The following is a 12198-nucleotide window of genomic DNA, read 5'->3' on the forward strand; positions in this document are numbered from 1 at the left end:
GACCACGACGCTCAACTCCCTGAAGTATGGTCACCAGGTGCCTGTTGACACGCTTCGGGCTCATATTTCCTTGATCCCCAAGGAGGGTAAGGCTCTAACTTAATGTGGGAGCTATTGTTCCCATTGCCTTACTGAATACCGACCTAAAATTGTTTACAAAAATTTTAGCCAATAGGTTGCTCCCTCACATCCCGAGTTTAATTCATATGGATCAGGAAACCTCGGGACAACATGGTCCAGGTACTGAATCTGATCCATGCGTCCAGATCCACTCAGTGCCCCCCTTCTCCTGCTGTCTACGGATGCGGAGAAGGCATTTAATAGAGTCAATTGACAGTTTATTTGGGCCACCCTGTCCCATATTGGGCTGGGGCCCTCGATGTTGACCTTTCCCTCTACTCCAACTCCTCTGCAGCCGTTAAGGTCAATAATTGGCGTTCTGATTTTTTCGGGATTTCCAATGGCATCCGCCAGTGTTGCCCCCTCTCACTTTTGGTCTTTGTGCTCTCGCTTGAGCCATTTCTTTGTGCGGTCCGGGGGGAACCAGGGATTACGGCTATCTGAAGCCTTCTGGAGTTTATAAGGTTGGGGCTTTCACAGACGACCTGCTTTTTTTCCTTTCGGATCCTCTGTCCTCCCTGCCCCACTTGTTGTGGGCCCTCCAGGCCTATGGCTCTCTGTCGTACTTTCAGATTAACCTCTCCAAGTCTCGGGCCCTGCCTGTTGCGATGGACGGTGCCACCCTGGATCGTCTGCGTCCACTCAGTCAAGTTGGCGTTGGACTCCATCTGTTACCTGGGGGTAAATATCACTGCCGACCCCGCCAGTCTTTACAGCTCTAACATTGACCCACTACTCCAACGGATTCTTGCGACTTGGCCCACTGGCACTTACTTACCCTCTCTTGGTTTGGATGGTGCAGCGCCCTGAAGATGACCATTCTGCCCAGGATCCTGTACCTGCTGCAGGCCTTACCCATTTGCCCTCCTTCCTTCTGCTGCGTTTTGGAACAACTCCAGCTGCTTCATCTTCCAAAGTCTGGGGGGGGGGGGGTTGGTCTGCCATGCATCAATACCTATTCTAGAGCTGCCCATCTCACCAGGCCTATTGATTGCTGAGGCTAAGAGTTGGGTGGCCCTGGAGTTCGAGGATTCTGGCTACACGGCTAAAAGCTGGCCTTGGATCACTCTTCCTCTGCCTGAAGACCTTACTAAACATCCCACCCTGGGAAGCACACTCACTGTTGTCCGGGATTCAAGGAGATGGGTGTTGGGCGCTAATTACCAGGAGGAATGTCCACCAAAAAAACAGAAGATGACCAATGGGTGCTTTTTTCGACTGTCCAAGTAGCCAACATTCAGGGCAGCACTGGCGGTTAAACTCGAGAAATCCCGCTAGCAACAATAGAAAAGAACAGGCGCCACTGTAGTAAGCCAAGACTTTATTGCATAACAGAACGATATAGTAACTTACATTAAGGATAGCTTCAATCCATATTCCGTGTAACGATGTTTCCTAGCGTCTAGTCTACACTGTTCCGGCCGTCCTACAGCCAGGAAGTGACGTTCTATGAAGCTAGTCCACGGAGCTGGTTCAGCCGGAAGCCGCAATGGAACGCAGGCTAGCCGGAAGTGACGTAACGAGTTTCGGAGCATGCGTACTCGGCTCCTTCTTCAGACGTACTTCTGAAGAAGGAGCCGAGTACGCATGCTCCGAAACTCGTTACGTCACTTCCGGCTATATCGTTCTGTTATGCAATAAAGTCTTGGCTTACTACAGTGGCGCCTGTTCTTTTCTACTGTTGTCCGGGAAGCAATTCTCCACACCTCGATCTCCCCCATGCCCTCCTCGATGTTGCCCGTTCTGGACATCCCAGACTTTGAGCCGGGCCTTTGGGGTGCGTGGTTCCAGAGCTTGAGGCTTGGTGGCCGCCTGCACCTCTGGGATTTTCTTGGGCAGGACGGGAGGCCCTCGTGGCTTTCTTGGTTGCTCTTGGGGACCCCCCCACTTGACTTCTGGAGTGGTCTCCAACTCTTACGGATATGCCACTTACGTATATGCCACAAACGTGAGCTGCTTCGGCACTGCCTATCTATTATGTATGCATCTCTGATGGCTCCCCCTCCTGACTATTTCTCTTCGTTCCTGTGGAAGTGGGAGTCTGATCTATCTGTTAAATTTACTGATGCCCAGAAAGAGAAAATTCTTTATTTCGCACATAAATCCTCCATGGCTACAAAAATACAGGAAACCAACTACAAGAATCTCATGAGGTGGTACAGGGTACCTTCACTTCTTCACCGTTTCTTGCCATCAGTCCCCGACCGCTGCTGGCGCTGTGCCACAGGTCATGGGACCATCCTTCATGTATTTTGGGATTTTTCTAAAATTAAGCCCTTCTGGACTGCAGTAACTGACACCATCCGTCAGCTCACCAATGTAGACCTCTCTGTTGACCCTGCGGCTTGCCTGCTCCATCTCTCCCAGAAGCCCATTAAAACATATAAGGCGTCTCTCTCACCATTCACCTGCTTAATGCGGCTAAAGCCTGTATCCCGCTCTGTTGGAAGTCTCCTGCTGTACCCTCAAAGTCCCTCTGGTTTTCTAGGGTCAATGACCTGAGAGATATGGAAGGCCTCACAGCCACGCTCTATGATAAGGAGGAGTCCTTTTGGGACAAGTGGACACCCTGGCAGCATTTTGTTCCAACCGATGCTTATCTGCGGGAATTCCCTCAGCCTGTTTGAGGCTTAGGGGCTGGAGCTGGGGGGGGCCCCGCACCAAGCCTTCCCCTCTTTCTCACTCTTCTGATTCTTTCCTTCACCTCTTTTCGCTTCTCTCCTTCCCTCTCTTTACATCTTCCCTTTGCTTTAATCTACTATCTCAGGAATCTTCCTATTGTTCTTCTCCTTGCCCTCTGGTAACTGATGTTGCCGGATATCCATATCGAAAATATACTGAACAATAAGGTCATTATCTGCAGAATCGTTTACTTCTCTCAAATTTAAGCCCTCTGAGAAAGCTGCTATATTACTGTGCTTTGATTTATTTCACTGCTCTCCATCGAGGTGCTGCAACACTGTTATCTGTTTGGTTGTATTTTTAACATGCTTCATGTTACCTGTTCACTTTTTCTTTACCTTGTTATGTGACCTTTTATAAAATAAAGAATTACAAAAAAAAAAAAAAACCTCTTCACATTTCCCAGGAAGGAGGGGAAGGTTCATCTAATCCTGGATCTCAAGGCCCTGAACCACTTTGTGCGGGTTCAGAAATTCAGATTGTAATCTATTCGAACAGTTGTGGGGACTTTCTAGCCTCCATCGACATCAAGGACGCTTACCTTCATATTCCGATCTACATCGGGCTTCAGCGTTTTCTTCGCTTTGCCATAGGCGAGGAGCACTATCACGTCATGGCGTTACCCTTTGGTCTAGCCTCAGTTACTCCGGTATTCACAAAAGTGTTGGCTCCAGTGTTAGCCATGCTCAGACATTGGGGGATTTCGGTACTGGGGTACCTGGACGATCTTCTTCTGAGGGCGGAATCATCATCTGTCCTGAAGGACGATCTGGACATGACGGTGAGAACTCTGCAGGAGTTCAGCTGGACTCTGAATTTTCAAAAGTCAGTCTTGATCCTTTCCACCAAGTTGGACTTCTTGGGGCTGACTCTGGATTCAGCCTCAGCCCGGGTGTTTCTCCCAGAAACAAAAACTCTTGAAGCTGCAGCAAGCGATTTGGTTCCTGTTATCCAGTCGCCGGTCGTCTCTCAGAACTTGTATGCAGGTGCTGGGCCTGGTGGTCTCCACTTTTGAGGCCCTCCCATTTACTTAGTTCCATACCAGACTTCTGTAAAAGGAGATTTTCTGGACAATTTGATCCTGTTTAGTCGGGGTGCGAGAGGGTCTCTCCTTTGGTGGCAGTTTCTCCGGTCTCCAGCCGTTCATAAGATCTCAATCGGTAGATGTATTAAGGACATTCAATTGTTCCCACCACAGCATGATACCAAATAAATAAGATGGGGTATCATAGTTTAGTAAAGTTTAATAAAATCACCCAGTTAAAACAATATTACAAAATATACAAATTGCACCATATCACTCACATGTAAACGCCGCCACAATCAACAACCGTGGCAGCATGACATCACCCGAGTAACACAGCCAAACGAGTTTCAAGCCAATGCTCGTCCTCAAGGGCCTCTAGTGTTCAATGTGAATGGCCCTGCATATGTAGCCTATAAACGGAGTGTCCATTGTTATCACTTCCGCTAAAACCCTATTTTCCTGTGGACATAACATCACTTCCGGTCCCGATGCCATTTTGTCATAGGCGTTTTATTAAGAGGAATGGGTGCCATCTTATTGTGGACCGGGATCGGGGATGGAGAATTAATGTAGCGATAAGCTGCTGTACTGCCTAAGGCATGTTTAATGAAAAACCAAATCATGCTATAATAAACTAATTAGGGCCAGCAATATACTAGCAGCAAATAGAATCCTCCAAAAAAAAAAAATGACCAGCAAAAAATGCTGTAAAACATAAAAATGATAAAAAATAAAGTATAAATGTTAACTCCTTATGGGCTACATATACAGTCAGGTCCATAAATATTGGGATATTGACACAATTCTAATATTTTTGGCTCTATACACCCCCACAATGGATTTGAAATGAAACAAACAAGATGTGCTTTAAGTGCAGACTTTCAGCTTTAATTTGAGGGTATTTACATCCAAATCAGGTGAAAGGTGTAGGAATTACAACAATTTGTATATGTGCCTCACACTTTTTAAGGGACCAAAAGTAATGGGACAATTGGCTGCTCAGCTGTTCCATGGCCAGGTGTGTGTTATTCCCTCATTATCCAATTTACAAGGAGCAGATAAAAGGTCCAGAGTTAATTTCAAGTGTGCTATTAGCATTTTGAATCTGTTGCTGTCAACTCTCAATATGAGATCCAAAGAGCTGTCACTATCAGTGAAGCAAGCCATCATTAGGCTGGAAAAAAAACAAAACAAACCCATCAGAGAGATAGCAAAAACATTAGGTGTGGCCAAATCAACTGTTTGGAACATCCTTAAAAAGAAAGAACGCACCGGTGAGCTCAGCAACACGAAAAGACCCGGAAGACCACAGAAAACAACTGTGGTGGATGACCGAAGTATTCTTTCCCTGGTGAAGAAAACACCCTTCACAACAGTTGGCCAGATCAAGAACACTCTCCAGGAGGTAGGTGTATGTGTGTCAAAGTCAACAATCAAGAGAAGACATCACCAGAGTGAATACAGGGGGTTCACCACAAGATGTAAACCATTGGTGAGCCTCAAAAACAGGAAGGCCAGATTAGAGTTTGCCAAACATCTAAAAAAGCCTTCACAGTTCTGGAACAATGTCCTATGGACAGATGAGACCAAGTTTAACTTGTACCAGAGTGATGGGAAGAGAAGAATATGGAGAAGGAAAGGAACTGCTCATGATCCAAAGCATACCACCTCATCATTGAAGCATGGTGGTGGTAGTGTCATGGCGTGGGCATGTATGGCTGCCAATGGAACTGGTTCTTTGTATTTATTGATGATGTGACTGCTGACAAAAGCAGCAGGATGAATTCTGAAGTGTTTCGGGCAATATTATCTGCTCATATTCAGCTAAATGCTTGAGAACTCATTGGACGACGCTTCACAGTGCAGATGGACAATGACCCAAAGCATACTGCGAAAGCAAAAAAAGAGTTTTTTAAGGGAAAGAAGTGGAATGTTATGCAATGGCCAAGTCAATCATCTGACCTGAATCCGATTGAGCTTGCATTTCACTTGCTGAAGACAAAACTGAAGGGAAAATGCCCCAAGAACAAGCAGGAACTAAAGACAGTTGCAGTAGAGGCCTGGCAGAGTATCACCTGGGATGAAACCCAGCGTCTGGTGATGTCTATGCGTTCCAGACTTCAGGCTGTAATTGACTGCAAAGGATTTGCAACCAAGTATTAAAAAGTTAAAGTTTGATTTATGATTGTTAATCTGTCCCATTACTTTTGGCCCCCTAAAAAGTGGGAGGCACATATACAAACTGTTGTAATTTCTACACCGATCACCTGATTTGGATGTAAATAACCTCAAATTAAATCTGAAAGTCTGCATTTAAAGAACATCTTGTTTGTTTTATTTCAAATCCATTGTGGTGGTGTATAGAGCCAAAAATATTAGAATTGTGTCGATGTCCCAATATTTATGGACCTGACTGTATAATCTTTGCAAACGTAAATGTTCTCTAATAACAATCAAATAAATAGGCTATTCTAATGAGATCCTAAAAAGTAAATACAATAAATGAAAAATATAAATAAAGCAGTTTACAGAGATAAGAAAATATTATTAGAAATAAAAAATTGCAGAGATAAAAATTGCTGAGATGGAAAAGGGGAGTCAAATGTTAACAAAATTAAAATCAACTATTATCTATAAAACAGTTGATATTCCAGTCTATATTGTGGCCAAAGGGAGAGAAAGTCTTGAGCTCAAATAACCAATACATTTCTTTCCTAGAGATTTCCCTGATTTTATTGCTACCCCTTTAATAGGGGTGAAGTTTACAGGTTGCAGTAAAGTTCAAACTTCTGGGATCTTGATTGCGGTACTTCCTAAAATGTTGGGACAAGCTATGTTTCCTAAAACCTTTTCTAATTTTATAAACGTTCCCTCAAGCGATTTCTTTTAACCTCCTGGATGTGTGCCCTACATACCGTTTATGACAACCACATTTTAAGAGATAAAAAAGGAAGGAAAAGGAAAAACGTTAGATTTTGTTTAGCTTATTATCACTTAGTATATTACAAATTGCAGGTATAACAACCTCTTAATTCATTGAAAAATGACAGCTGCCTGGGTGGGTCTATAACATTAGGAGCTATCTTGTCTCTCAGGTTGGGAGCCCCTCTGAAACTAACTTCTGATTTATCAGGAAGTATTTTATACAGAACTGGATTCGATTTTAAGATGCCCCACCTTCTTTTTACTCCTGGCTTCAAAAACTTCCATGACAGATATAAAAGTAACAAAAGAATACCAGCTGCTAAATCAAAATAGTGTCTATGATGTGAGTAATAAGGAAAAGAGGAAAAGGAAAGATCAGTGCTAGTGTAAAATCAATCTGCTAGCAACTGAGGAAGCTTGTCTTTTACAAGCGTTTCATTGACATCCTATTAATCTGGAATTGGAAACTAGGGTCTCGGCAAAGCAGGGGCGTAACTACAGGGGTTGCGGGGGGTTGCAATTGCAACCTGGCCCCATGCTCCAGGGGGCCTGTGCGGCTCCCCTGTACACCTGGATAAGCGGGGGCAGCATTTAGAGGAACTAATGTCCTCCATTTTCCTCCTGTAGCTGCAGGAGGAAAATGGAGGAGATTGGTTCCTCTATATGCTGCCCCCACCACCTCCCTATCCAGTTTACTTGTCCTCTGCTGTTTCTGGGCCCCTGTGTGCTCCCCTGGTTTCCCCCCCCCCCCTGCAGTGCTGTGGGCTTCCCCCTTCCCTTTCCCGCCAGCTGCTTCAGGGGATGTGTCACGATGGAGAGCCGGGAAGGGGTATGTAAATACGTAATTTACCGGCTCCTTCTTTTTCTGAATGAATGAAATTGTAAAAATATAGAAATTGTAAAAAGATGAAAAAAATAAATAAAATGAAAATAACAAAAAATATTAGGATCGCAAAGGTCGCACTTGCAACTGGGCCCTGGCACTCCACCACCGTGGAGAGGCCCCAAGATGGCACAAAGGGGGCCCACTGCAGAATTTGTGAAAGGTTCCCACTGCAGGACTGTAATAAAGGGCCCCCAGGGTCAGTGGGAAGAGCCCCGGGCTTGAAGAAAAGGGCCCCGGCCAGGGGTCGGGGGGCCCTTCATGGTTTCTTGCACCAGGGCCCTCTAGTTACGCCTCTGCTGCAAAGTTTCATAACAACTCTAAATACTATATGAATGATCGCAATATTCAACTCACCTTCTCCTCTAGTACTGAAGAGATCAATTTCTTGGATCTGTCAGTACTAGTAAGGGGGGAGAATTGTTTACCAAAACATTTTCAAAGCCATTAATAGGAATAGCCATATCCCTGTCTCAAACTATCACCATCCCTTGTGGTTACGTAATGTCCCCAAGGGACAATTTATGAGGATAAGGTGTAATTGTACATCTGCTCGGGATTACTATGAACAAGCAGATCTGTTAAAAAAAATTGTTTCCTGGAGAAAGGCTATGAGATAAGGTTTTTTACAAAAAAATATTCGGGAACTTGGTAATACTGAGAGGAGCAACTTACTAGTTAATAAAACATATAAAAATGATATGCCCTATTATTGCCCTATTATTACCAATTATTCTACTCAATGTTATTAGATCAAGGGCATCATAAAAAAAAGTTGGGTATCCTAAAATCTAATCCAATTCAGTATAAAATACTTCCTGATAAATCAGAAGTTATTTTCAGAAGAGTTCCTAACCTGAGAGACAAGATGTAGCTCCTAATGTTAAAGACCAAACCAGGCAGCTGTCATTTTTCAAGGAATTAAGAGGTTTTTACCCTTGCAAAAAGTATGTAATATGTAGACTAATTGATACTAGGCTAAACAAAATTGAACATTTTTTTCTCTTGTAACACTGGGATACAATATTAAATAGAATAATTTATTACTTGCGAAACTAGGTATGTAGTTCACCTTCTAAAATGTGTTTGTCATAAACATGTGGTGTGCACATCCAGGAGGTTAAGAGATCCCCTGAGGGAACATGTTTATAAATTTAGAAAAGGTTTTAGGAAGCATAGCTTGTCCCAACATTTTAGGAAGTACCACAATCTAGATCCCAGACTTTTGCTCAGAATATATATGTAGCCTATAAGGAGTTAACATTTATACTTTTTTTTATAATTTTTAAATTTTACAGCACTTTTTGCTGGCCTTTTTTTTTTTTTGGAGGATTCTATTTGCTGCTAGTATATTGCTGGCCCTAATTTGTTTATTAGAGCGTGATTTGATTGTTCATTAAACATGCCATGGGCAGTACAGCAGCTTATCGCTACATTAATTCTCCATTCTGGATCCCAGGCCACAATAATAGGGGCTTAATAAAACGCCTATGACAAAATGTTGCCGAGATCGGAAATGACATTATGTCAAAGGGAAAATGGTGTTTTTGCAGAAGTGATGTCAACAGACACTCATCTTATAGGCTACATATACAGGGCCATTCAAAAATGCACACTAAAGGGCCTCTGAGAAGAACATTGGCTGGAAACGCGTTGGGTGGTGTTACTCGTGTGACGTGACGCCACCGTGATTGTCGATCGTGGCGATGTTTACATGTGAGTGCCATGATGCTATTTGTTTTATTGTTTTAACTGGATGATTTTGTTAAACTTTACTGCATTATGATACGCTGTCTTATTTATATGGTACCAATTGAGATCTTATGAATGGGTGGAGACCAGTGACATTGCTGGGGTTCATCTATACATTCCCTGGGGGGTTATACCAGAATATTGGGGGCATTCTAAAATATAGTTCTGGTGAGTTTGCACTGCATGCGAGGACATTGGAGTGTTGCACTGACTTTGTTGGTTTTCTACCATCACGGGTGTCCCCTCCCCAAATCACTTTGATTATTTTTCTTCTTTTTTTTATATATACCACTCTGTGAGTCTTTTTTTTATTTTTATTTCACTTTATGAAAGTCACTCTTCTTTAAGATCCATGTTGGCACCCACAGTTTGATTTTTATGCGAGCCGTAATCATTTATCTGGTGAGTATCCATTTCTTCCACACTTCTATGCAAGACGGATATCAACACTTAATAAATAAACTGTTTTTCAGTTATACCCATTCATGATAGACTGATTCGTTGATATTTTCACTAAGACCCCATTCACACTGGGGCGACTTGTCAGGCGACCTGGTCGCCTGAGTCGCCGTGGGTCACCTGCCATAGAGTAGCACAGGACCCGCTCTAATAGGAGCGACACAAGTCGCTCTGACTTAGAAAAAGGGTCCTGAGCTTCTTTGGGGTGACCTGGAGCGACCTACATTGACTTCAATGATATGATATGCAAGCTGTGCACCGCGACTTCACCAGTCGCCCCGGCAAGTCGGGTCACGCCTATGTGAACCGGCTCTAATAGTGGACTTTTGACACTGTTTATTGCTGATTATCAGTTTTTGTTTATGAGTTGTATGTCAGCACTACACTTTTTGTTTTATTATTTCACTAGAGGGTTTTGTTTTTTTCCTCAATTGCTAGCAGCTTGATTTTACACTAGTGCTGATCTTTCCTTTCTTTAGTAATCAGTAGAGTGATTGCCCACATACTCCAGCAATTGTGGAGTTCAGTTTCAAGTGGAGAGCTCACAGAGAGGTAATCCAGCTGTGTGTAAGGTTAAGGGCTTCCTGGCCTTGTTTATATGGTCAGCGTATACAGCATACAGAAAAGGATTCCCGCTTATGGGTAGAAAACATAGTCCCAAAGCAAAAGTCCAGCAACACAAATATAATGGGTCATACACATTATAAAATTTTCTGAAGACTTTTTCCTTCAGACTTACCAAAACCATATAATAGGAGGTCAAACCTAAACACTTTCAATTTGTATGCAATCTGGCAGGCCCTTGCACTACATAGAAAAGGTAAATCTGAAGGAAATCTAACCACAAAAGTTGGATAATGTGTATCCAGCTTAAGCGTCCTGGCTAAAAACACTTTACTGGGTCTGCTCCAGTCCTGCAGGCATGATTCCTCACAGCCTGCTTGTCTCCTTTATCAGCACCAACAACAGATTGACCCAGGGAAGACAAATTATACCCAAGGTGGGGAGCAAGGTGTGGCCATTGCTTAACCCCTTGCTGCTTCCAGACCTCTCACTGCCATTCGTTCACCTTAAGAAATGCAAAATTCTGCGTGGCAGATATACCTATCAATAGGTGACAGGGGCTTTTTGTCACAATATTTAAATTAGTGATAGATACGTTTGGAGTAAATTTTAAAATGTTTTTCTTTTTTCTTTTCTTTTGAAGAACGAAGACTCCACAATCTAGGCTTGCTGAAGGATCATCCAGCTGAAACAATGTATTTTCTAAATGGTTTGCGGGCAAGACAAGTTATTGATGACCATGTTCCATTTTTAGAAAGGGGTAAGAGATAAACACAGAAACATAGAAAATTCCTTTGAAATGCAATTACATCTTAATGTGTTCGGGTTTCACTTTTGGGGGCTGAATGGATCTCCAGAAAGTTGAGTATGTGTGTCTAGGGAGGGTGGAAGTTAAGTGAATCTAACATTTTACCATACATGGGAAAGGTACAAATGCAATTTAACCACTTCAATACCAAACACTTTCACCCCCTTCCTGCCATGGCCAATTCTCAGCTATCAGCGCTGTCACCCTTTGAGTGGCAATTAATTGATCGTGGAGCACTGTACCCAAATGACCTTTTTATAATTTTTATGAGACGGATAGAGCTGTCTTTTGGTGGTATTTAACTACCTCAATACTGGGTACTTAAACCCCCTTCCTTCCCAGACCAATTTTCAGCTTTTAGCGCTGTTGCATTTTGAATGACAATTGCGCAGTCATGCAACACTGTACCTAAACCAAATTTGTGTCATTTTTTCCCCACACATAGAGCTTTCTTTTGGTGGCACAAATAAAAAAAGACCGAAAAGTTTGAAAAAAAAAAAAGTTTTTTTGTTTAGGTTATAAAATTTTGTGAATAGATACGTTTTTTCCTGCACTGATGAGCACTGATGATGCCGCACTGACAGGCACTGATGAGGAGACACTGATGGGGTGGCACTGATATGCAGCACTGATGGGCACTGATAGGTAGCACTGATATGCAGCACTGTTGGGCACTGATATGTGGCACTGATAGATAGCACTGATATGCAGCATTGGTGGGCACTGATGGGCACTGATAGGCAGCACTGATGGGCACTGATCGGCGGCACTGATGGGCACTGATAGGTGGCACTGATCGGCACTGATGGGCGGCACTGATTGGCACTAATGGGGGGCACTGATGGGCACTGATAGGCAGCACTGGTGGGCAATAATGGGCACTGGTGGGTGGCACTGATAGATGGCAATAACGGGCACTGGTGGGCAGCACTGATATATGGCATTGGTGGGCAGCACTGATAGGAGGGCACCACTGGC

The 12198-nt window shown here is 43.4% G+C and overlaps 1 protein-coding gene across 2 annotated transcripts in view; it reads left to right on the forward strand.

The window, feature by feature from the left end:
- QPCT (glutaminyl-peptide cyclotransferase) overlaps nt 1-12198 on the forward strand; it is a 275144-nt gene that overhangs the window by 248166 nt on the left and 14780 nt on the right. For both annotated transcript variants that reach the window (XM_082251215.1, XM_082251216.1), the window contains exon 6: nt 11056-11172. In XM_082251215.1, the coding sequence (XP_082107341.1) occupies nt 11056-11172 (117 nt within the window). The remainder of the gene's footprint in view (nt 1-11055; nt 11173-12198) is intronic.

This window comes from Pelophylax lessonae (genome assembly GCF_965119305.1).
Source record: "Pelophylax lessonae genome assembly, chromosome: 3".
Classification (NCBI taxonomy): Eukaryota; Metazoa; Chordata; class Amphibia; order Anura; family Ranidae; genus Pelophylax; species Pelophylax lessonae.